This window comes from Petromyzon marinus, chromosome 22 (genome assembly GCF_048934315.1).
Source record: "Petromyzon marinus isolate PM22_M1 ecotype Great Lakes invasive population chromosome 22, UKy_Petmar_22M1.pri1.0, whole genome shotgun sequence".
Classification (NCBI taxonomy): domain Eukaryota; kingdom Metazoa; phylum Chordata; class Hyperoartia; order Petromyzontiformes; family Petromyzontidae; genus Petromyzon; species Petromyzon marinus.
Window position 1 is genome coordinate 13,227,621 of NC_133688.1, and position 27,056 is coordinate 13,254,676.

The 27,056-nt window shown below is 44.3% G+C and overlaps 2 protein-coding genes across 2 annotated transcripts in view; both read left to right on the forward strand.

The window, feature by feature from the left end:
• The window catches only part of LOC116945081 (calcium-activated chloride channel regulator 1-like), a 30,151-nt gene extending 23,987 nt beyond the window's left edge, over positions 1-6,164 (forward strand). The window contains exons 13-14 of the mRNA XM_076068878.1: positions 4,975-5,145; positions 5,776-6,164. Coding sequence (XP_075924993.1) covers positions 4,975-5,145; positions 5,776-6,164 — 560 coding nt within the window. The remainder of the gene's footprint in view (positions 1-4,974; positions 5,146-5,775) is intronic.
• Positions 6,165-12,886: 6,722 nt separating this feature from the next.
• LOC116944991 (calcium-activated chloride channel regulator 1-like) overlaps positions 12,887-27,056 on the forward strand; it is a 32,046-nt gene continuing 17,876 nt past the window's right edge. Inside the window, exons 1-5 of the mRNA XM_032959004.2 lie at positions 12,887-13,700; positions 22,423-22,563; positions 23,749-23,899; positions 25,554-25,659; positions 26,396-26,570. Of these exons, the coding sequence (XP_032814895.2) occupies positions 13,524-13,700; positions 22,423-22,563; positions 23,749-23,899; positions 25,554-25,659; positions 26,396-26,570 (750 nt within the window). The 5' untranslated portion in view covers positions 12,887-13,523. The remainder of the gene's footprint in view (positions 13,701-22,422; positions 22,564-23,748; positions 23,900-25,553; positions 25,660-26,395; positions 26,571-27,056) is intronic.

Sequence of the window (27,056 nt, forward strand, 5' to 3'; positions counted from 1 at the left end):
AGCCACTGTAAGCGTGAACAATCAATCAAGAACTGAAATGATTTATCAAATCTTTCCAATGATTGCTAAGATAGAATCCATCTTCTCGGTTGAAATTGTCTCTGTCTTTGTATATGTGGATAGCCTCATGAACGAATCTCTCATGGAAGCCAGATGGCTTACAAAGAACCTCCGTCTTGGAAAAGTCAATGGCATGTGAGCCTACTGAATTAGAACAATGATCTGCTACGGCCAAGGTGTTGGTCCTACCGTGTTTAAGGTCTGCTTTATGTTCACGAATGCGGTCCGAGATATGGCGTTTGGTTTCTCCAATGTAACTACTACCACAGAGGCAACTTAGTTTGTAGACACCAGGGTATTGTATGTCCGGAATCACATCTTTTACAGACGGAACCAGATCACGGATTTTATGTAATGTGTTGAAACGGACCTGGATCTTGTGTTTATTCAAGATTTTGGAGATCTTTTTTTTTTGATGTAGTTTCCTTATTCACCAAGGTTCCTGTACCTGACACCATTGCAATCATTGAAGACTTGGTTCATCAAGGACTAAACACTGAGGTACCCCCCCTGGTGAGACACTGTTTAACCAATACATACTTCACTTGGAATGGAACTTTCTACAAACAAACTGAGGGCACCCCAATGGGCTCCCCCCTTTCTCCAGTTATAGCTAACATTTTCATGGAGAAATTTGAGACTGACGCCATCCAGACTGCCACTCTGCGCCCAACCTTATGGAAGAGGTACGTGGATGACACTTTTGTCATCTGGCCACATGGCCGGCCTGCTCTAGACCAATTCTTCGACCACATCAATTCCATACACCCAGCCATCAGATTTACCATGGAAGTCGAAATAGATGGCAAGATACCTTTTTTGGATGTCCTAATTAAAAAGAGACCTGATGGTTCAATGAGCCACTCTGTCTACAGGAAAGCTACCCATACGGATGCTTATCTGAAACCGGATTCCCACCACCATCCATCACAGAAGAATTCTCTCATCAAGACTCTGTATCATAGAGTCCAATGCATATCCGACCAGGAACACATAAGCAGTGAACTCAAGCACGTACACCAAGCTCTTAGGGCTAATGGTTACTCTGACTATACAATCCGCAAAGCTATCACTCAAACCATGAAGAAGAACCCTCTTGAGGAGCCTTTCAAAACCATCACTTTACCCTACATTGCTGGGATCACAAAAAAGATCTCCAAAATCTTGAATAAACACAAGATCCAGGTCCGTTTCAACACATTACATAAAATCCGTGATCTGGTTCCGTCTGTAAAAGATGTGATTCCGGACATACAATACCCTGGTGTCTACAAACTAAGTTGCCTCTGTGGTAGTAGTTACATTGGAGAAACCAAACGCCATATCTCGGACCGCATTCGTGAACATAAAGCAGACCTTAAACACGGTAGGACCAACACCTCGGCCGTAGCAGATCATTGTTCTAATTCAGTAGGCTCACATGCCATTGACTTTTCCAAGACGGAGGTTCTTTGTAAGCTATCTGGCTTCCATGAGAGATTCGTTCATGAGGCTATCCACATATACAAACACAGAGACAATTTCAACCGAGAAGATGGATTCTATCTTAGCAATCATTGGAAAGATTTGATAAATCATTTCAGTTCTTGATTGATTGTTCACGCTTACAGTGGCTTTCAGACAGCATACATAAAAACAAATTTCGTCTCCCCCCTCCTCTTTTCAAAAAATAGATGGACTAGTCCTGGCAAACAGCCAATCGTTGCGCGTGACGCAAACGTTATTTTTTTTTATATATAAATAAATAAATATGCCTTTTCTAAATAAATTTATGCAAACCGACACACCTGATGATGACCGTTTGAGTTATGGTCGAAACGTCGTGAGAATTTTTTATTGTTTTATATATATTTTGTTATTTTGTTGTTTCTCTTCAACGTGACTTTACCGAAAAAACTAAGAATATATCTTGTCTTTGTTCGGAAGATCATCAAAAAGTTCATTGGCTACATCCAGCATGAACGTTTTAGCATACTCGCCATCTGTGAATGGTTTTCCGTTCCTCACTATTGCTAAAGAACCAGCAAAGCTAGCCGAATTATAGTCACCTTGCCGGGTCCATACGCGGAGTTGCTGCTGGCTAGCTTGCACCCTGCTCAGAAGCTCTTGGCACGCTTTCTTTCTGCTGTCTCCCGCAGGGTATTTTGATGCAAAGGTAGCGTGGCGCGTGTCGAAGTGCCGCTTTACATTCGACCGTTTCAACGATGTAATTTTGTCATTGCAAATTAGACACACCGCAGAACCCGCTCTCTCCACAAAGGCGAATTCTTCGGTCCATTCGTCCTGAAATGTACGATACTCGTCGTCTTTTTTTCTTTTCGCCATCTTCTTCGTCGAAGGGTTAGCTTTGAGCTAATGACCGAGCAGACGCAGTCTCAGACTGATTCAAAAGGGGGCGTTTACCTGTTTTACCCAGCAACGGCAAACGTAGGCCAGTATCATCCAATTAAAATAATGGACAATTGCTCCTGCAGCCCTGAACAGGACATGCGCAGTGAAAAATCGATGGATGGATTAAAACAAGTGAGAATATTTTGTTTTATCTGCGAGCCATATGCAATCATCAAAAGAGCCACATCTGGCTCGCGAGCCATAGGTTCCCGACCCCTGCCCCAATGGAACTGCTACCGCAGGTACAACTCAGTTTGTAAACTCCAGGATTTTGCATGTCAGGAATGACATCCATCACAGATGGGATTAGATCACAGATTTTGTGTACTGCATTGAATCGGACCTGGATCTTGTGTTTGTTTAAGATTTTGGAAATATTTTTGGTAACACCTGCTATGTATGGTAACATGATGGTTTTGACCAGCTTCTCAAGGGATTGTTTCTCCATGGTTGGAGAAACAGCTTTGCAAATAATGCGGTCCGAGTACCCATTCATCTTGAGGGCCTGGTGTACGTGGTCCAGTTCACTGGCTAGGCGGTGTTGGTCAGAAATGCAGTGGGCCCTATGGTGTAGTGTTTTGATGAGGGAATTCTTCTGCGCCGGATGATGGTGGGAATCAGGTTTCAGATTATTCCTTCAAGTGTAGTGACATAGAATCGGTCACATAGCAACATAGCGCTGGCTGCTGGCAGGGAAGGGGATCGCCATCTTACAGCAGCCCTGACTGACAGCAGGTCACGTGATAGACCAGAGACGGATGTAGGGGAAAGGTCACGGAAGGGGCACGTCGAGAACCCGTGAGTAGGTTCAAGAAGGGGGGCGTGGCCGGGGCAGAGCTAGGCCACGCTGACAGTTTAAGAGGGGCCCAGGGAGGGGACCTCGGGGCTATCGTTTGGAGTGGGATCCCATCGTGCCGTCTCCGTCTTCCCCATCTCGACGTCGCCAGTCAGGCAGTCTAAGCAGCTGTCCTGACTGGGAATCGTAGTTACCAAGTGTGAACTGTTAAGGCCGTTTAATAAACAGAGTGCCCCCTACTTTTAGTGTCTCTGAGTCAGTCACTACAATAATATCACCTTCCACACAACATTCTCTAAAATGGGTGATTTATTGTTCTGCTATAGTTCCGAATAGACATTCATCATCTCCAGACATGATGGTGATATAAAAAAAATTAAAATTGTAAAAAGACCAACGCACTTGAAATAGTTGGTAATCCTCAGCCGTACGGGTTACCAAGTGTGGAATGCATCTAGAATAAGGTGTTGTATGTATGTGACCAAATAGAACTGACAGATGTTCATTTGAGGTCCTGGAAGTCATATCGGGTAAAATATTTCTTTTTAGATATTGCAGTGCTGTATTGAGTAAGAAAGTACTGCAACACATGACGGTTGGCATCAGAATACAGAAGTTTGGAATCACTTGCTTCAACGATGTACATTCAAGTGTAGCTTCCTTTTAAATCGTTAACTTCAGCAAAATTGCACCAGGGACCTTTCACAGCAACTGATTCCAGTGTCCCAGAATAATTATGCCACATTGTATCTTGTACAATTGTGATCTGGCGAACACAGGACAACAGCCATAGAAATATAGGTATACACAGCTGGGATGCAACAAATACGGTAAATTACTTCCGTAAGAAAAAATACGATAGTGCGTGTAACTAGTAAATTGTCTATCACAATAAGTGTAGTGATCAAAGGTCAAAGCATTACATTTCCTTGAATTTTTAAAGAGTAAATCTAATAATAATTAGTTTTTATATAGCATAATTCGTGAAAATTGTATCTCAATAACGCTTAACATGGCACCCCACACAAACAAAACAGAGCACAGGCCACGTGGGGTAACGTCAAACACTCGCGCACTCACACTCCCGACATCTACAAAAGTCCAGGGAATAATCACAGCAATAGCTGGATTTCATACAGCATTATATTACTCTTTGGTTCTTTCGGTAAAGTCACGTAGGTCCATATGGACGCTTGTGTTGCACCCGAAACGTCGTGATTTATTTTATACCTACGTGACTTTACCGAAAGAACCAAAGAGTATGGATTCCTGCAGTCACGAAAACTTTAAATCAGCATTATATTACATCTGTCTCAACCGCCATTAGCTTCCTCTGTTCATACTTTGTTAAATTGTTGGATTTTGGTGCAGTGCTAAAGCAGTGGTTACATGACTGTTTGTGTGTGCAGGCGGGGAGTGGTAGTCTGGCTGTTCGCGCCCTGCGCTACGAACCCAGCGACCTGATTTCGATTCTCGCTCACGGCCAACACCAGTGACGATTATTTGAACCGGTCTTGGGCCTCCCCTAGGTCGACTCAGCCTAAAATGAGTACCTGGTTCAGTGTGTAAACTTCAATACTTGGGAGATAAAGGCTGTCGCGCGTGGAACTGGCCATCCAGCCCCTCGTGTACCGTTCTGGTCTTCATAGGTACTCGCTAATTATCAGCACTTGCCTCAAAAAGTATGTTCAGACTATGCATGGGATCTTTGTTTCTGTTCTGTACAGGTGCCGATGTGAACAAGGACGATGGGGTTTATTCTAGATTCTTCACGCAGTTCACGGAGACTGGCCGTTACAGCGTGAAGGTGAAGGTGACGGGTGAAAGGACGACCGCGAGGCTGGCTCCACAAAGACACTCCCGGGCCTCCTTCATTCCGGGCTTTCGCAACGAGAAAGGTGGGCCTGCACAGTCTGCACGCTTAAGCAATTGCAATACTGGGCAATGTCATACTTGATCAGCGGTTCTCATACCTGTCAACCCCTTATCAGTGCCTACCTTATTACAGACCAATTCAGACCTTATTGGTCACCTCGTGCACTTAGAAATCTCAACGTTCATCAAGTCCCATTACAAGGGAGAAACACAAACAAATAGACAATTTTTTTGGCCCGCATTGAAACGGCTGTACGCCATATGGACCTGAAAACTCAATTTCCCTGGACAAGAATACGGGTAAACCATATGGATTGGCAGGTATGGGTTCTCAATCTGTGGATTGTGACCCCCTCCAGAGAAGCCCTTCTGAAAGGAGGAGGTGCAAGGCTGCAGGTTGTGGCATGGATATCGCGTAGAACACATTTCAAATGTGCACGGCGAATGTCAATGCGGTACCGCGTCCACAAAACACACTGATACGCAACATGAAACAAATCCCTTACGAACACTGTGTCGACTAGACATCTGGTGTGCGCTCAATGAGCCGAGGGCTCTGCATTGGCGCGACGAGGAAGAATTTGACTCTTATTGAACGGTGTGTTTTTACTGTGGCTCTGTATTATAATTAACTCTGCTCCTGTCCCCACCAGGGGAGCTGGAGGTAACGCAGGTGCCAGCGCCGGCGGGTGGGCAGGTACTGGTGCCGAGCGAGGACTTCAGTCGAGTGGCATCGGGAGGCTCCTTCCAGGCGACGGTGCCGCCGGGCGGGCCCCCGGACATCTACCCTCCGTGCCGCGTGCTGGACCTGACGGCCGAGTTGCTGGCGCCGGGGATCGTCAGCCTGGCTTGGACGGCGCCCGGGGACGACGCCGACTTCGGCCAAGGTGCCCCAGCCACACAGCCTCACACGCACGGCGCTTACAGCTTCTATCGACCACAAAGACAAAGGTCTCCCCGTATAGCCTTTAACAGACTGCTGAGGCAAGTGCTGTCAGCGAGTAGCACCTCTGAAGGCCGACACGACGCACAAGGGCACTGACGGAGCCAGTGGGGGGGTAGGGTGGCATGTGCCTCCCCAATGATCCGATCGAAGTTCCTAATTTCGGATAATTGGGGTTTATTAGTAATAAATCGGCATTTTGCGACCCCCACTGCCACTGTGTTGCATATTATTACGTGCCAGGGACTCTATGAGATGATAGGACAATAGTCTGAGTCCAAAATTGGCAATAAGTAACGGCAAAGCAGATATAAGTGACTCAGAATTGTGCGCAGTTGCGTATACAGCACACGACTTCCCTGAAGGCATTCACCTTCAGCGAGCGCGATGCCGATCACACAACGCGGTTTAAATTTGACCCTCGATCGATGGCTGCGCCATCGCCACACACGCATCGAATAAAAAGCAAGGGACAAGTCCTTACTTACTAACAACTCCTTACTTACTAACAACTCCTTACTTACCAACAACTCCTTACTTACTAACTCCTATCATTTTGCATTGCTGGAGGGGTTGCCCCCCCCCCACCTCAAAATCCTGGCTCCGCCATTGCACAAGGGGATGAGTGGCCAGAACCATTCCTGGCTGCTTTTGTCTCCCCTCCACAATGCTGATGTTTAGATACCACACCAGGTACTCATCTAAACACGAGTCGACCTAGGGGGGGGCTGAGGAATGTTTCAGATAATCGTCACTGGTGTTGGCCATGAGTGGGAATCGAAATGTCTTTCTACTGCCCGATTTGATTTCAGTCAGCAGTTTTTGCAGAACCTCGTGGTTGTAGAGTTTATGTATACGAATTACATTGTATACGAATAATACAAATAGAAAATAATAGATTCTTCCACACACCATTAGATACGCGTATTGTGTGAGAGAGTTTATTTTTGATGAGTCATTTCATTGCTACATGCCCATTGATTCACTGATAAAGTACCAAATGTTGTACCACATGTCTACATCCTCTCGGCTTCGGTAACATTCTCACCTGCCCCTTTTGGACATTTGTAAAAAATAGAGCTTTATAGCTCATCGGATTCCTCTAGTATAAATAAAGCTTTAGGAAATTGCTTTGCTGTTTAGAAAGTCCACGTGTGAAACAAGACCAATCAATGCTAATTCAAGGTGTATCCTCCGCCTACCGTTTTCAGCGTTGCGCTACGAGATAATAACGAGCGACAGCCTGGATGCCTTGCTGGAGGCCACCGAGAGTAGCCTTGTGCCGAACGAAAACGTCACCCGAGGAAACCTGAGCGCACCGGCAATGGCGGGCGACCTCGAGGCATTCAAAGTCACGGTGGGCCAGCTCGTGGCCGGCAACGTGCGCTACTTCTCCGTCAGAGCCATCGACAAGGTGGACAACTGGGCGAACATCTCGAACGTGGCCTCGGTGTTCCTCGCCTCCGAGCCGCCGTCACGCGCTCTCTACATAACCATGATGGTCGTCGTGACATTCGTCTCGACGTTCTTCCTCCTCGGCACCATGGTGATGATCGTGCGCTTCGCGAGTAAGAGATGCTGCCGCGCCAAGGAGAGGGACGAGGAAGCCAAGAAAGTGCCACATTACTGAAACAAGCGACGCTGTAATACGATAAAAGCGGACTGAAATAAAAGCGGCGCTTATAGCCAATCAAAGAAAGGGAAATGAGGGGGGCGTGCCACTTTACTATGACGTCACCATCTCGATCTAGGAAAGAATCACATTGGTTACATGTTCTTTGATTCTGCTTATTGATTTGCCCGTGGAATTTGAAAAAGTGAATGTATTATTTTTTAGATTATTAATTACAATCTCCATTTTGTGCAGCTATTTCCAGCACGCCGCCTCATGCCGCTCCCCACACTTGCCCTTAAACGGGTTTTTTAATCTCATTAAAACCCCTTACTTTTGCTCCGTTAACGGCGGGTTTTAAGTTGAAATAAAAGCGGACAGATTGAAATCGATCTTTTGGGGGCGCTGTGGTTGATTTACAGCAGCGTTTTCCTTAACGCCCCATAACGTTCTCTCTACGTTTATGAAGCATTGGAGAGCTTCCTTTTATTTCTCCAGCGGACAATCGTGATAAAAGTGCATCGTGTAACACTACACGACGCAATTCATGTTTCTAAGTTCTGTTAAAAGTGCGCTGTATATCTGCACGTGATCATTGTGTCCTATCCTGATCTGTAAATGTTTTAGCCAAAAGAGCATCCGCTTGTTATAGAACATGAGAACACCAGGTGTAATTATATTACTGGAATTCTATAACATTGTTGACGTATACGCTCGTTATTACATTTGGAGTGGAGTGATGCATCGATGGCCGGCACTATGAACCGGAAACCTGAGCTCGATTGTTGACCACGGCTCACATCAGTGGCGACTGGTGCCAGAATCAGTCCTGCCTACTCGCCCGCTCCCTCCCCTTTGATCAGCATGGTGTAGCATGGTCACACAATCCAAACACCGTGGCTGGCATGGCAAACGAATGTGAATGGGTATATTAATTAGTATTTAAATTGGTGGAAATGTGCAAGATTGAATGCATTATCTTTATAAATACGTTTGGGTTTGTGCAGTATATTGAACCCACTTTTTGACTTCATGGGTCGGATACAAAGATGTTCCGTGTTGCTGTTCCATATGTCACAGCAGGTAATATATATTGTACATTGATTAAATACCTTTAATAGTCACGTTGGTACATTGCTATTCGTTATTACCTTCACGTTTCCACATCTGCCCTCAAGTTGAAAAGTATCCGAATAAGCGTGGACAAGCACGTGCTTGGAATCGCACTGAAAGACAGAAAGAGAATTACGTGAATGGGAGAACATTCGCAAGTTGGAAATGTAAAATTGACTGTTTACGAGTTCATAACTGTGAAACAAAATCGCACGGTGGTTTTCAACACAGTAAATTACTTTTTTATCTCTATGTGCCAATCTATGTTATCCTTTCAAGGCTACACAACCGAAGTTGCTTGCCCAATGTGCGGCATAATGTCCTCTGCTTAACCCATCACCCCAAGCTTCCTTAATCGGAGTTCATGCTTCGCACAGTGTCTCTTTGTTTCTCCTATTTGCACTGAGGCAATGGACGATATCATACAGAGAGAAATTCGACGTTAAAAATCAAACGTTCAACTCTGAGCAGTCATAATGCATCATTCAAAGTTTTATTTTCTTCTTCCCTGCTGTGGTACTGAGAAAAAGTCAAGGAAGTTCCAATGTACCGAAACTATAAAAACTATATAGATATAAAAAAACACATTTATACCAGGTCAGGCCCACTGAGCTACACAGCTTTTTCGAAGCGATCTGGCAACAACTGATAACCCACTGATGTGGCTTATCACGTGGAAACTTATAGCAGCCAAATACTTTAAACGCATGTTTCTAAATATGGAGGGAAAAACCGGAGGACCTGGAGAAAAATCCACGGGACCACGGGGAGAACACGCAAACTCCAAATATACAGGAGGCGTCACGGTCGGGATTGAACCCACGACCTCCTGCATACCAGGCGAGCTAGTTAACATATCACCACCATTGTGCCTTTCAGTGCTGATTGAAACAATCAGCATTGAAATTAATTATACAGCAGTGATGTCCTTATTGCCTGCTGTAGTTTTGTTTATTAAGCATTTGGGAGGTTGTTGGACGGTTTTTTTCTATCTTGACAATCATTATTAAAGTTTATGATGTAACACTATGCAATACAAATACCCCAATTTGATTCTGCACAGAAGCCCCCTTACTATGGCTTAATGTCCTTTTTTATTATGCTCAGTTTACAGGTTCTTCCCTATTTAAAAGCTGGCAGAACCATGCCTGACATGCCTCTAGCACTTCATCCTTCTCAAAGTTCTACCTCACTACTGTCTCTAACCGGCTCTAGCCCTGTATTATTAAACATATGCTCTCCCCACAATCGGTAACTTGTAATGAGCATCTCCCATCTCCTCTGCTTGCTCCTGCCAATAAAGTCCAATGCTGTGCCAGTTGCTCTTCAATTTCCTTCCCCGTGATCTTTCAGCATAGTCTGCATCCTCTGCTCTCCTTTCATCTTCTCGCCAAGCATCTTCTGATTCACATCCCTGGTCATTTACATGGCGTTTTCATGTTTGAACACATATATACTTGTACGTCTGACCTACCCTAGAGTATATGACTTTTGCTGCTGCCTCAACTGCAACTGTCTTGAAGCCTTTCCAAATGTGCCTCTGCTACCTCCGGCTCTTTGGCTGGTGTCCCAGGTCAGGTTTATGATGGGCCATATAAACCACTTTGGAAGAGAAGAGAGATGAACGTGAGTGTAAAGAAAATGGTATTTGAAGAGGGAGTTAGATATGCATTACTGCGTAGATCAGAAAAATGGAAAATAAGTGCTGGAATGTTGAATGTTGACACAGGCGTTTGAGACAGATGTTATAGAATTTGGTAGCAACACAGGGTAAGCAATAATAATAATTTCATTTTATGTAGCGTCATTTATGCAATTTCATCCCACAATGCTGCACATACATTATCCAATTTCGTACACAGCAATGCAGAAGTCTGGAAGAGAACATGGCAGGCAAAGTGTTGTAGATATGATTAGGTAAAACATGTGTGTAAGATGGGGGAAGGTCGATTGCCAACACAGACATTCGAGTGGTTTCCAAAAGTTCAGCGACCAAGGGGAAGACCTAATACCAGATGGTGGGAGACTGTTAAGGTAAATCTTGGAGGTCGCATCTCTACTGTGCAACAGCTGCGGGATTTGGCAGTGAGTAGAAGGCGTTGGAAAAGTTTGGTGGCATCAATGGCCTTGGTCATGATGACATCTGGATCTTATGTCTACGTTGGGCGATGCGGCAATTCTGATTTTCCAGACTGACTGATTTGCTTCCGCAAATAAATATTAACAAATAACACGAATCATTCAAAATTTAAACAACGCTGAAATGCAGCAAATTATTTTCCAACATCCTGCATATCTGTATCTACTTGAATCATCATTATAAGCTTCCTTAATCATAGTGCATGCTTTGCACAGTCTCTCTTTGTTTCTCCAAGTTGAATTATTAGTCACTAGATATTACACAGCAAAAAAAATCCACATGTAAAAACACCCTATGAAACAGTCATGCAAGCAAAATAATCCCAGATCGTGATGACTTCCAAGGGAAGCAGATAATCCTGATTAAAATAACATCATAATGCACCAGTGTCATTCACATGTGACTAAGCTTTTGGGGAAAAAAGCACGATCAAAGCAACTGCAGCACTGAACTCTTGACCTTGAGGATTTCCAGGAAACAATATATTCAGTGGGTAAGATTCCCATTGAACATTTCTTAAAAAAATAATAATGTCTTGGCCCTTTGGCAATCAAACTCTGGACGAAGGCCTCCCTACACTGTGTCGGGCATGGCGCCTGTTTAACCGTACTATTTCACTTCGCTGGTCAATGTGGTTTAGTGATGGGGGGGGGTTAAAAAGAGTTCAGATATCAATCGCCACTGATTGTCTACTGTCGCCGATAATCAAATTCGGATCGCTGGGTTCGTATGTTAGCACCAAACTCTTCTGAAACGCAGGTGAAAAGTTTTGGAAACACGCACACACAGTGACACACTTTTGCACCTGGAGGCTAAGGGAATGAATGCAACAAATGAGAGTGACGATGCATTTGAGAGAGTAAAGTTTAGCGAGACAGGCAGTGACACAAGAGGCAATAGAATGTAAAAAAGACAAAAAACGAGAGGTAAAATGTAAATGATTACTTATTAATTGCTGCGGGGTGAATCATTGAATGCCTACCTAACAGTACAGTATTTTGAGGTCTATCTTTAAGCTACAATGTCTTATGGTTGTTATTGTTTGACTTGCATCCCACTGGGATTTTTGCACACAGCGTTGAAATGCGGTGTTTTTTCTGGAAGTCTTTGCTGTTTTTTCCAGGATTTTTTTCTGTTGCGCATAGTCACTTTAAGATGTTTTCTTGTTCATGTTTTTGTTTTGTTGCGGTTGCACCCGAGTCAAGAGCCGCATGGCTCACAGGGCTATACCTAATACATGAAAACTAAATTAAAATGAAAACTATCATAAGCCAGCAGTATCCCAGTAAACATGCAACGTTGGGTCAACAATGGGCAACGCTCCATGTCGACTGCGATGTGGGTACAGGAGCATATGGGTCGTTTTGCAAAACATTCACACGGACGAACCGTGGTTAACACCCCTTGTTCAAAGTCAAGTTTTCCCACACCCAGAAATGTCTGACTCACACCGCCATTTCGCGGACTTTACTGAATTGTAAAATTTCAGTCTACTGAAGTATTTATGAACTCCAGACCATTTACCCAATGATCACACTCTTTGATGAGAGCAGGCAGACATGTAGTCCATGAGTCCGGACCAAATATTTCACTTGTTGGTAGCAGTTGTGGTGGCATAACTTTAATGCTTCTGTACGCATGTAGAACTTTATGCACACCGTACACAGCCAAACCGCGCTCATCTCGTTTCTTAATGTGGCTAACAACAGCGAATTGTGTTATACTGTAACCATGTCAAATGAGTGGCCAATAAAATAATCAACTACTATTTTCCATATAAATAAATCGCTAATACAAAAAATTGTTCAACCTTAGGTGGTACCGATTTCTCTTCTGTACCCATGGGCTAAAAAGAGAAGCAAATTTTCCCAACTGAATAGACTTCTCCTCGGCGTGGTGTGTTACATGTTGCGTGTGTGCACACTTTGCACAACTTCTGCCAAAACAAGCGCTCGTGCCCGTTGCGAAATATCTGTGATAGGGTTAGGGCTAAGAGACTCGCTGTAATCATGTCCGCTAGGGGCTGTTATGGTGAAGCAGGGTCACCACCGCCCCACGAAGTTTTCAAAGAAACGAGCGAATTGACGGGAAAACACGGAAGTGGCCATTGGCTGATTTAGCCATTCCACAACACAGAGGGCACGTAAGAGGGGTGTGTTCACTGCTTGGCCGCTGTCACTAATTTTCACATGCTCTCGGTCTCGTCAGTTACTATCTCACTTAAACCCAGGCTTGTGACCATTATTGCTCTGTTTGTTTCATCTTTGGCAATGGTGGTGATATCGTGAGGCTATACATTACAGTATAATCATTGAGAGATAAACAAAAAATTAATTCTCCCGAAAATTACTTCCTCTTACTGTGCTATTGTGCGCGCAAGATAACAAAGCTGAGTCGTTCAACGGGGCAGACTTCAACTGCCACCCACGTCTCGCAGTGTTTCAAGCAAACTAATAAATACATCATTATGCTTCCCGCAAACACCGTTTCCTCCTCGAGGTAAAAACAAAATCACCACCAACCACCCCCCCCCCCCCCTTCCCTCTCAACACGGTGCCGGTAAATATCGCCACAGTTCACCAAGGCAGCAAGGATGAACGTTCCCAAAAAGCGTGCTCCGCTCTTCGTGTTCACCGCGGTGCTGTTCGCGGCCGTGGTGGTGCTGAGCCACGGCTCGCGAGTGAAGTTGATCAACAACGGCTACGAGGCTCTGGTCATCGCCATCAACCCCGCCGTGCCGGAGGACCCCCAACTCATCAACGCTATCAAGGTGAAAGCCCCCCCCACACCCTACATTTGTTTGGTCCGTGTTATCTCTCTCTCTGCTTGTGTGTCTCCGTGTCTGTGTTTCGTGAGTCTCTCTCAAATTTAGTTCGACCTGATGACGGTTTGATCGTGTTGCAATCAAAACGTCGTACTCTTATTATTTAATTTACTTTCTTTCTACGTGACTTTACCGAAAGAACCGAACAGTAATTCCTGCGGTCACGAAAGCTTCAAATCAAATCGAACAATCGTCGTTCAAACCATGCAACGTTTCGGTGACCTCCCCCACCCCCCAACCCCTCCGCCGCCGCTTACCTCAAAGGCCACGATCTCGTGAGACTTTATGATTGTATTCTCTTCTCCTCGGGCATGATGGCAGCAATGTGTTGAGGCGCCAAATGACAACGTCGAGCTCTGCTCGCCACCACGTCGGATTGTCGTGAGATGTGTTGCCACTGCACCTCTCCTGTGAGGGAGCACAGACTGTTGTACAGGGTGGTCCAGATGTGATGTGACCCCCCCTACCCCCCACCCGCCCTCTCCACCCCCAATTAATGGACCCCTAATTTTTGTTCCTTTGCATATTCATTAATATTTTAAATCAACCTTTAAAAAAAATGAGAAATAAATGGGGGGGGGGGGGTCACAATGCACGTGGACCACACCGTACACTGGTAAAGTATATGATATATTGTTTGGGTGGCGAATTGTAATGAACGAAACAAATACGGGGAAGGTATCGGAGTACGGGTCACGTGGAGGTGACTTGAGGACTACGTGAGCGACAACGCGGAATGCATTAACAGCAACACGAGAGCTTGGTTTCCACACAGGGCAGCGGACGGCACGAAGCGTAAGAGACACACGGTGGAGGTGGTGATGCTTTGAGGAGCCTTGTGGGCTTTTGTGCCTTTAAATATTCGTTCGTGAGGGAGGTGTGGTGCCGCATGGGGGCTGTTGTTGATGTACCGATGAGGGTTGAGGGTGCACGCCAGTGTCTGCGAGGAGGAATGCCAAAGCCAGGAGGTGCCTGTGCGAGTAACAGTCCGGTACTGTATTGTCGCTATCGTGGTCTCTCAGGTTCCCAGCCGCTTGTACAAGTTTAAACAATTAAAAAACCGCCATCACAAAAAGCGTCGGTAAACATTTTAAATGTTTTATTTAATTCATTCTTTCTCCCCCCCCCCCCCCATGATGTGTATTATTTGTGAGCAAGTGTGTTGTAAGGATTGTGCGTTATCACAAATATCGCCCCCCCCCCCAAACATCTCTTCAAAACCTATAGGGGCAGACCTCCCTTAGCGCTCAAGATGCGTTCCTGGAGAAGTGGGCATCGAATTAGCGCAGTGAAATGAGCCATTGTACCATCGTATACTACATGGGGCAGTGCATTCCCGACATGGTTACTTCTTTCGTATGAGCAATTTACGAGGGATGCATTGGGGTATCGGTAATAGCGCAAATGATACAGATGGTAAACATTATTTCAGAAATAAAGTAATTATTTTATTATTACATAAACACTGCGCACTGCAAAGCAGCGGTGGAAGGCGAGGTTGGAGGAGCTTCCTGCACTCCCAATCAGGGTCTTAATGATGCCCTCGGTCACAATTTCTGTGGTGAGGTTTCTTTTTGGTGGAGCCTGAGACCCCTGCCGTGGTGTCGTGAGTATCTCACCTGGCTAAACCCGCTGCAATAACATTGTGTTGAAAAAAGTAGATTTAAAAAAGCATTACCACGAATCGTGATAATCGAGTCGCAGGAGGTGGGTGGGGGTCTGGTTGGCTCAGGGTACGTCGCTTTCATTGGCTGAGCGAATAATGGGAGTGGGTACGTCTTCTCACTCGTAAGCGCTTTGTAGATATTTTGATTTATTTTTGTTTACGACAAAAAATCGCCAGGACAAGGAGCGCTGTAACGAATCGTCGTTCTACGGGATTGCGCTAAATGGTGTCTGCTTGTACTCATACCGTAAAACAAAAAAAGTGGTATCAAATTTCTTCAGAAAAATATATCTTTAAAAAATCCCACTAGAACTTGATAACAGCGTGGGAATAATATAGAACTGTTAGAAGTAAAATGCATTTTACAATTGTTGATTTCCCCAAAAACGTGCAATCCAGTATATGTATACATACTTAGAATGACATTCAGTAAAAAAAATCGAACGGTTAAAATGTCGAAGCATTAGCCACTGTAATTTATCACTTGCATCCCATCGCCTCATCCTGGTACAGTTTCCGATGTGCCCAATTTTAAAATAATGTTGGATCAATAATTCGTTGTAAAATACTCTATATTCAGGGTTGAGCCGTCTGCCTCAAGTTGCACACATCCCGGTTAAATACGTTCCTTAAAAAGTCCAAGGAAATTATTAATCAATAGTAACGACCCTCTTTGTCTGACTTGGCATCCCTTCCCATTCCTTTTTTCCATTCACGTTATCCTTTATCACTCCCCTTTCTGTCGTGCGCCGCAGGTAATACATTTTATATTGCCCGTATTACATTTACAACATGTTATCTAATCACTTGACCTAAGACCTTATCACCCTGAGTTCTACCATTCTCATTAATTTTCAGAAATTAATCAGTCAGGGTTGAGCCTGGATAGTACTTGGATGGATAACTGCCTTTGCATATTGGATTTTGTGTCACGGTGGCAAGATGTTAATGACCTTGCCTGGTATACAGGAGGTTGCGGGTTCGAGCCCGACCCTGACACCTGCTGTATATCTTATCGCGTGGATTTCTCTCCAGGTCCTCCAGTTTTTTCACTCCACATTTAGAAACGTGCATTTACAGTATTTGGCAGCTATATATTTCCACACGATAAGCCACTTCATTGGGGTATCATTTGTGGCCAGGTCACTTCTGAAAAAGCGCTATATAGTTCAGTGGGCCAAACCTGGTAAAATAAAAAAAATAGTTTCTAGTTCTAGGTTTGAGCTGCACACTCTGCATGAGAAGACAGTGCAGCATGGGGGGAAAATTACACCAATCTATCTGTGCTGACATTTGGGTCGGTTTTCTCTCGGTGCTCTGGTTTCCTCCCACGTGCCAAACACTGTATTACTCTTTGGTTATTTCGGCAAAGTCCAACTGATGACGATTGCTTGCGTTGCGATCGAAACGTCGTGATCTATTATTTTTTATACCTACGTGACTTTACCGAAAGAACCAAAGAGTATGGATTTCTGCAGTCACGAAAGCTTAAAATCAAGATTAAACACTTTATTATCATTATTGTTCGTTTCTTAATCCGCTTGTTCTGGTGAGGGTCGTGGTGGTAGCATGTTGAGTAGGGCGGTCCAGACCTCCCTTTTCCTGGCAACAGACTCTAACACTACACTACTATACACTGTACACTACATTATACACTACTCTACATCACTATACACTACACTAATATACACTATAAACGACACTAACACTGTTTAACACGTAGGCTTTCGCGACCAATATTATTCATAATAAAGGTTTTTGGGTTAGATCGCGTTTATTTATAAATGTGTCGTAACCCTCCACCACCCGACACGGCCAATCAGCAAAAAAAAAAGTGTCACGTTGACAAAAGACAAATAATTCACTACTTCAGCCCACCGGTGTGTTGAAGAGTTAATCCACATTTACAGTTTGAGTACGACGTTTCGCTGGTAAATACATCCAGCATCATCAAGCAATTCGCCAGAATGGTAAAGCCCTCGCTTGCAAGCGAGGGCTTTACCATTCTGGCGACACTTTTTTTTTGCTGATTGGCCGTGTCGGGTGGTGGAGGGTTATGACACATTTATAAATAAACGCGATCTAACACAAAAACCTTTATTATGGACACTAACACTACTATACACAGACTCTAGCTCTTCCTGGGGAACTCCCAGGCGTTCCCAGGCCAGCTGAGCGACGTAGTCCCGCCAGCGTGTCTGGGGTGGGCCCCGGGATCTTTGGGAAGAAGAAGCCTCTTCAACAACTCCTGATACTCCCTGTGAGGCTTTCCTGGGTAAATAAACGGAATTATTTTCTGAAATTCGCACGCGTGTTCTCGTTCTTAAAACAACGTAACTCAATCAGTAAACACAATACTGCATACGAATGGTCGGAAATAAAATGCACACACTTTCACTTTGACACGTAGGAGGCTTTCGCGACCAATGTCCTCCATAAAAGAGTTTTTTTTTGGGTTAGATCGCGTAAATATATAAATGTTGTGTCGTTAAAGCCCGCCACCACCCGACACAGCCAACTAGTAAGGGTTGTCACGTAAACAGTACGTGGCCAATTCGTCACTAGCACAGCACACCGGTGTGTTGGAGAGCCAAGCCACAACATTTACAATCTGAGTACGACATTTCGCCAGTAATTACAACTAGCTTCATCAGGCGACAGACAGATTTGTGGAGAAGCCCACCTGATTAATTCCTCATGTAGTGACATCGGGGATGTCACTGTGTGGTGCCGGCCCTTGAGGGCCGTGGCGTGCGATGTACTTACGTCGTGGACAGCACCGTGTGTGTTGCTGTGTGAGGCCGGCTCCAGCAGATCACGGCGTGCGATGCACCGTCATCGCGTACACCCCGTAGGCGGGTGTAGTACCAGTCCTAGCGGGGCTTGGTGAGCGCTGGGATAGCGCAGGCACCGCGCATGGCGTGCAGTGCGGGCTCCCACCAGGGGGAGCGGGAAAGTGTCAGCCCAGGGGCAGAGTTGGCCCGGGCCATGGCATTCTGGTTGACGGAGCCGGGGGGGGGGGGCGACGGAGCCGGGGGGGAGGGGGGCGACGGTTCGAGCAGAGGGAGCCGACACTGACTTTCTCATACATCATACACTGACTCACTCACACATCATACACTGACTCACTCACACATCATGCACTGACTCGCTCATCATGCGCTTACTCACTCACGCATCATACACTCGCACAACCACTGACCCATTCACTCATCATACACAGGTTCACTCATCGTGTGCTGGCTCACTCGCACATCATACACCGACTCACTCATCATGCGCTGACTAACACATCGTGCGCTGACTCACACATCATACACTCACTCACACTGCCGCTGACTCGCTCACACATCATACACTGGGAGTATCGTGCTGCCAGCTATGGCTGCAGGTTTTGTCGTACATGTTATGTATATCGTTTATTGTTAAATTTAAAATCACAGTTCCTATGATTACTGTTGTTACATTGTTTTTATAGCGTTATGTTGGTCTGGTTGTGGTGTAATAGTTTTCTGCAATGTAGATTCATATTTTGCTTGTTACAGTTGCAACCGACTTAAGAGCCGCATGGCTCACAGGGCTATACCTAATAAATGAAACTTGAAATAAAACGTGAAACTTGAAAGACACGTGATCTGGAGTGTCCACAGAGAAGACCCCAGGTGGGGTGGGGGGGCTAGAGGGTGATCACGTGTCCAGGGAGAGCTCTCGAGAGGGATCGAGATGGAGATAGAACGCTCGAGAAGGTGGGCGGGGCCTGGGCAGAGCGGCCCGACCTGGAAGGATATAAGGTGGGTCCCTGAGATGGACCGGGGGGGGGGGGTCGCTTTGTTCTACAAGCTGGAAGCTCCACGTCTACAAGCTGGAAGCTCTACGTCCTACGAGGCATAAACATGTGGCCGGGGACCCGAGGGAGGGTCCGACCCTTCGCAGCTGTAACTCCTATGTATAGTGTAGCTAGCTGGGTGGTCACCACCCTAGGCTGTATCTGGTAAAGGGGCAGTTACCCCTTTGTATATACGTGTTACAATAAATGTGTTGCCTCTAAAGAATAACGTCTGCGACTCAGTTGGAATCACTACACTTATATAGAGGCGTAGATGTGGTGACCACACTTGTGCCCTCTTCTTGCACAAAGTGGGGGGGGGGGGGATTAATGAGACAACGCACATTATGCATGCACATTATTCGAGCCCTTTGATCGAGTCCTTCCTGTCCATTGTGTATATTAAAATAGCCATACCTTATTGAAGCATGGTGGCCTGTTTAGGCATGCAGCACTAAGTCGGCAGCTATCCGAACAGGTTAAAATAGGGATTACCGTTGGAACGGCTATTTTAATATACACAATGGACAGGAAGGACAAGATCAAAGGGCTCGCATAATGCACATGCTTAATGTACGTTGACTCATTAATCCCATCCCCCCCGCCCGCTTTACGCAAGAAGAGCGCACAAAGTATGGTCACCACATCTACGCCCCCTCTATATAAGGAATGGAACATGTGGACTTCTCCAAAAATCTGTCTGTCGCCTGATGAAGCTAGTTGTAATTACTGGCGACACGTCGTACTCAGATTGAAAATGTTGTGGCCTGGCTCTCCAACACACCGGTGTGCTGTAATAGTGACGAATTGGCCACGTTCTGTTTACGTGGCAATCCTTACTAGCTGGCTGTGTCGGGTGGTGGCGGGTTTTAACGACACATTTATATATTTACGCGATCTAACCCAAAAAACCTCTATTATACACTTTCACTTATTTTGTAAGTTGCAGCATGCATTTCATTTGCAAGGAAACTAACCATTACTGCTTTGGATAAATTAATATGCAGTTTTTGTATCAGTTAACTGAAGTTTGGTTGTGGTAAGGGTAAACAAGACATGTGGTCGAAGGTTGTGTGGGATATTTATCACCTACATGCAGTGTATGATGCTAATTTCGATAACATACCCACAGCATATACTGGGAAAAATACAAAACTTGGCTAAACAGGTGCAAGTCAGATATCACTTGCGGCTGATTGTTTGTGATGACCGATGAATGAACTCGGAACACCAGGTTCACAGCGCAGTACACAAATCACTGTGCCCTCTCCTCACCCCATATGACATTATAACGGTGAAAAACAATGACAACAACTTTAATTTATGAGCATGCTACTGCCCATTACATGCCTAGAAGGCAGGAAATTGGTAAGAGGGTCATCACATTGTCATGCATTTCCCTAAGAATTGTTTGGATGTTATTGCACAGTCCTGTTTGGTTCCTCAACTACATAATATAAAGATGTGAGCAATAAAATATAATTTTAAGCCTTGTGTAGGATTCCTTGGCTTTGTCTACTTTATCGAAGAGAAAAAAACATAAACATTCAGTAAAACGAGAAGATGGGTACAAACTGAGTAATCATTGGAAGGATATTATTAACGAGGTAAAGTCATAACTTGATGTGATGTTTCCATCCTTCCTGCCGTTGTTTAGCAGTTATTTCCGACTCTCTGAATTACCGCATTTTTCCGCATATAACCCGCGGGGTATACCACTTTTAACAAACAAAACAAAACCCTGCGGGGTATATGGAGGTGCGGGCTATCCTAAAAATATTTTACAAGTGTGATATGTCGAGTCGTTTAAAAATTTTCATGGTAGAACTATCCACTATGCAGCACTTACCTTTGACTAAAGCACTGCTGAATAAACCACTCACACTAAAATTGCACATGTTATCACGTTTTAAATTAATTGTTTGTACAATTAAACGACAATGTTTGAAGTGCGCGCACTGTTTACCGGCGACGGGAGAGCTGGGAGGAGAGAGAGGTGGGGGTTGGGGGGTGGGGCAGCTGGGGGAAGAGAGAGGTGGGGGTTGGGGGGTGGGGCAGCTGGAGGGAGAGAGAGGTGGGGGTTGGGGGGTGGGGCAGCTGGGGGGAGAGAGAGGTGGGGGTTGGGGGGTGGGGCAGCTGGGGGGAGAGAGAGGTGTGGGGGGAGCGAGGCAACGGCGTTACCGTAGTGCCGCTATTGTCTGCGCAGTGCGCAATCTACCAGTGCTAAATCTGTACTTATCTACCAGTTATGTGTTACTTATTTATTGGATATTTACTTTTGTTACTTATTTACTGTTTTAAATTCACTCGTTTGCGGTTAGTTTGTTTTCTTTGTGCACGTTATGATTGTAATGTTAACAATTGATAGTGGAATGTATTACAATTTAAACTTCGTATTAATATGATGGAATTAAGCTGCGGTAACGACGTTGAATATATGAATGCGTGCAGGGTATATGGAGGTGCGGGCTATCTGAATGTTTTTTACACAAAACGCTATTTTGCGGGGTATATGCGTCTGCGGGTTATATATGCGGGAAAATACGGTACATCACCTTGTTGAATGTCTTTACATTAACAGACTAAGGTCTCACTAACATAGCCACCGCTGCTACCTTTAACCTCGATGTAATGGTAGCTCTCGCTGTTTAATAGGCTGTATGTCTCACTGGCGCGGCCACCGTTACGATGGTTCTCTTGCGTTGATACGCTGGCCTCTCACTGTGCATCAGCCTACGCCGCAACTTGTGTTGCCCACGAGGTAGCGCTAAGCCCGGTCCTTTGACACAGACACGCTATCTTCCCATTAAACTCGTTTACATTAACATGCCAATCTCTCCCTTGAACGCAGCTGCTGTGCGTGCGTGCGGTGACGGGACTCCTTTCCATCTCTGACCCCGCCTACTTACCCTTGGGTGACGCCCACCTCAAACCTCTACATATAACCTCGTGTTGCAGCAGCCCTTTCTTGTTCAGCAGTTCTACTGCTGTATCTTCCCACCTGATGATGATTGCTTGTGTTGCGATTGAAACGTCGTGATTTATTATTTATTTTTCTACTTACGTGACTTTACCGAAAGAACAAAAGAGTATTCAGTAAAATGTTCTCCCAGTTCCATTGTTGTAAATACATTATATTGTATTGCTTTAATGCATTGTGAATATTGATTCTGCAGGATATGATCACAAATGCATCCTCTGACTTGTTCAGAGCAACAAAGTATCGTCTCTACTTCCGGAATGTCAGTATTCTTATTCCAGCATCATGGAAAACAAATTCAATCTACAACCGGCCAAAGTCTGAGTCCTATGGAGCAGTAAGTACTTACAAAAACACTGGCATTGACACGCAGTGAATATTAAAAAATACTAAAGTCTTTAAAATATATATTCTATATGCATACATATATATTAAAATATATTCTATATTCATTATTTCAATTGCTTTAACCATAATATTCTATCTATAACTGGATTCCATAATACAGGTATTTTGGGTTTGATCGCGGAAATATATAAATGTGTCGTTAAACCCGCCACCACCCGACACAGCCAATTAATAAGGTTTGTCACGTAAACAGAACGTGCCAATTCGTTACTAGTACTGCACACCGGTGTGTTGGAGAGCAAAGCCACAACATTTACAATCTGAGTACGACATTTCGCCAGTAATTATAACTAGCTTCATCAGGCGCGATCTAACTAAAAAAACCTGTATTATGGATGATATTGGTCGCGAAAGCCTACGCGTTAAACCTATAACTAGATTAATACAAAATCAGACAATTTTATCCAGCACTGAATATGAGTACGATGCGAAATGGAGACATTTCTAGTTGGGTGGTGTGTTTAAAATGTTCCAGCTACAATTGAAAGGATACTCATTCAAATTCCACTGCAGAGGGAATCTATTCAGCTCACAATCCATCCAAGACCATACAAATTTAGATAATTTTGGGGTAATTAAGTAATTTAACAAAAACACATTTTCGACGAAATTTAGTAAGGCTCTTTGTATTTGGCAAATAAGATTGCCACCCACATATTAGGTCAATCTGACCTCTCACTCCTCAAATATAGAGCATCAAAGTTTTACCTGGCAACACCACTTGGTGACTCCAGCTATAGTTACTTTCTTCAGTTGACGTAAATAGGTGAGTGAGTCACGTGTCATTTTAAAGCTCTAGAAGAGATCTATATATCTTTTTTTATTCCGTGGAAAAAATTGAGAAATGGACAAAAGGGTAAAAAAAGAATACATTGCCCCAATTTTTATTGAGTTGGCTTGGGATGACAGATTACGAGATGTCAACAGTGGTCATCCTATGAAGATTATGGATCCTGCCATGGGGATATGGAACTTACTGTATATACCTGGCTCATTGCAACAATCACAGTTTAGCACCACCTCTTTGCTCCTTTGAGCGAAGAACAATATGACGTTTGACTTTGAAATGCGCTGACAGAATTGCCCTGGTCGCTCGCTGTGTGTACGAATGCAGGCAGATGTGCTCATTGTGTCCCGCGATGATCCCACCGACAATTCGCCGTACACACACCAGTTTGGCCTGTGTGGGGAGCCTGGCCAGTACATTCACCTCACTCCTAACTTCCTCCTGACCGACCACTACTTGGAAGCATACGGCCCCCGAGGTACAGTGCCTCAGAGGTTACGTTGACAAATCCGAGCAAGTCTCTCAAGCAGATTGTATGATGTCAGCAACATTTTTTGGAGCTCTGTTATGAACAGAGGTCGGCACTTTTACGATGATGCGTGAACATTAAAATTTGCCCATTAACTCAACTGCCTGACTCATGATATATGAATTTGTTTATTTCATTTGCAGAGCTTTTTTGTCGATGAGACATTGTCATTATTACATTATACACGTGGCTGATTTATTTATGGCAATCTGTTAGAAGTCTTGCAATGTGTGCTGCCCAAAATATGTTTGCAGTCAACATGGTATATCTGTGTATGTTCTCTCATCCACATATTCCTCTTCCTGCCAATCACTGTAATTCCAAGAATGCATATCTGTGCATCATTGCATACTTTCAGATGTCCTTCTATATTATTTTTCGATGCCTATGTTTCTGATCCATATGTAATTGCAGGTAATACACACTGATTAAACACCTTTTTAGACACATTGGTATCCTGCTTCTCATGATATCAGTTTTTAAAAGTACTGCCGTCAAATATGTCCACACTTATTATGTAATTATTCTTTTATTTAAATCGACTGTCGATAAATTCCCTCAGTTTAAATTCTAGCATGTTTCCCAGTTGTCCCTCTGAGCACTGGCGGAGCCAGTGGGGGGGGGGAGGGGGGGTGGCACGTGCCCTCCCCCCACCCCCAATGATCCGATCGAAATCCTTAATTTCGATCGAATCATTGGGGTTTATTAGTAATAAATCGGCATTTTGCGACCCCCACTGTGTAGCATATTATTACGTGCCAGGGACTCTATGAGATGATAGGACAAGAGTCCATAATTGTCAATAAGTAACGGCAAAGCAGTTATAAGTGACACAGAATTGTGCGCAGTTGCGTATCCAGTCCACGACTTCCCTGAAGGCATTCACCTTCAGCGATACCGATCAAACAACACAGTTCAAATTCGACCCTCGATCTTTTTCTGACTTTTTTTTGTTTTGATTTTCTTACATTTATTTTGAGCAGAACTTTAAAAGCCATTTTAAAAAAATAGTTCAATAATTTCCTGTAGTTCATTGCCATTGATCCTCATGATTTGGCACCAACAGACCTGAGATGGTTAATTAATATTTCCTCTGTTGACATTCATGCCTTTTATTTCTCCAATATTGTATAATTAATGTTATATTTATTCATTTTACTATTTACTGGTCTCTTTGTTAATAACATCTTTAACGAGATCCATCTTTAACGAGATTCCTCTGACCCAAATAGTTGGGTCAGAGGAATATACCCACACATTCATTCACTTGTCCAAGCAGATGTGGTTGTTCTTTTTTTTTATCAAACAACAGCCACACATTTGAGGCAATATTATTTTTTATTCCTAATGGATGTTTATTTTTCGTTATTGTCCAGGCCAAATGCAAGTGTGTGTATTGTGTCATAGATCAACTCGGCCTCAAATGAGTGCCTAGTGCGATGCGTAAACATAGCCACGAGGGAGACGAAAGCGGCGGGCGTGGTGCTGGCCACCCACCCCCTCATGTGCCGTGCTGACCTTCATAAGCGTTCGTTAACAGCACTTTGCCCAACAGTCTGGTAAGGTTATAAGGGATTCACTTTGTCTTTATGTTGTGTCACAGGAAAAGTCTTTGTCCATGAATGGGGCCACCTCCGTTGGGGACTTTATGATGAATACAACGACCAAGTGCCCTTCTATTTGGATAAAGGCAAAATCGAGTTTACAAGGTCAGTGTCATGTTTATTCTCCACCGCTTCCTGCATTTTATGTAGCCAGCAGTTAGAGCCTTCAACAGTTCATGTTGATTGAACCAATGCAATGGGTAGATTCTCTCAAGTGGCAGATAAAATCTGGTGGGGGGGGGGGGGTTCCATCAGCACTCCAGTTTTTCGTAAAAATGTTTGTTGGAGATATCACAGCGTTATATTTTTGGTGCACTTTGTCATTTATAACTCTTCATGGTTTACACAGCTCTAATATTTTAGCAAACTTTATCTGATGAATTGCCTTTTAAGAGCAAACGATAATGATCATTTATAGCCCTTTGACAATTCAACGCTGCTGTGTTCGTCATGGGAATTGTTTGGCCACACTTGGTCAGTGTGGATTGGTGAAAGAGGGATGTAGTGGAGTCCCAGGGGTACGTTCAGATATAATCCGCCACTGATGTTAGCTGTAACTGGAAATGGAACACGGGTTACTGAGTTCATAGCACAGCACGCTCAGCATTGTGCAACCATTCCCTTGAAATCAACAACAACATTGTTATAGATTTTAGGGGGGGGGGGGGGGAATCACATAAACACATAAAAACCATAACAGTTATCATAAAAGTTAAAAACATTCAAACAATTGAGGAATGTATATCATGCAAAGAAACTGAAATATATAACTGATTTAAACTGAGATACTTCTGTCTTACCCTAATTGTTAAGTTGACATGTACATCTTCACCGCACACAGGTGTTCCAAAGACTTAACGGGTGGTCACGTGATGGTGATGAGAAATGATAGCGTCTCTACACGCAATTGTAACATTGATCCCAAGACGGGCCTTCCAGAAGAAGGATGCACATTTTTCCCAGACGTGGTTCAGACAGCAACAAGCTCCATCATGTCCATTCAGGCCCTCGACAACGTAAGCTCCTGGCCCAGACAGGAAACGCACTTTAACATCTGAAAATTGCAGTAGATCCACCGCTCATCATCATCATCATGTATCCATTATCATCATAATCAGCCATAATCTATCCACTGCTGGATGAAAGGCTCCCCAAGCCATCGTGCCATCTCATCAGGGTCTTGCGATGCAACAGACCATCTAAGCTCCTGCATGTGTTCTGAAATCATCACTCCAAGACTGTGGTGGATGTCCTCTTGGGGATTTTTCCTCCTTTGGCTGCCACCCAACTTAAATCGTCATTGTCTCTTCTTAGTCCTTGTCCTCCCATGCTATCAGGCACTTTGATCTATCCTGCGCACGGTGTTTCTAGGGCTTATATATGCTGAAATATAAGGGCTTTAACATTTCATGTTATGAATTATTGAAGTGTCTATTTAGGCCGATCTCCCTCACATGAATATGAACGTAGTTACCAGTATATGTTACTAATTGTGACTCAAT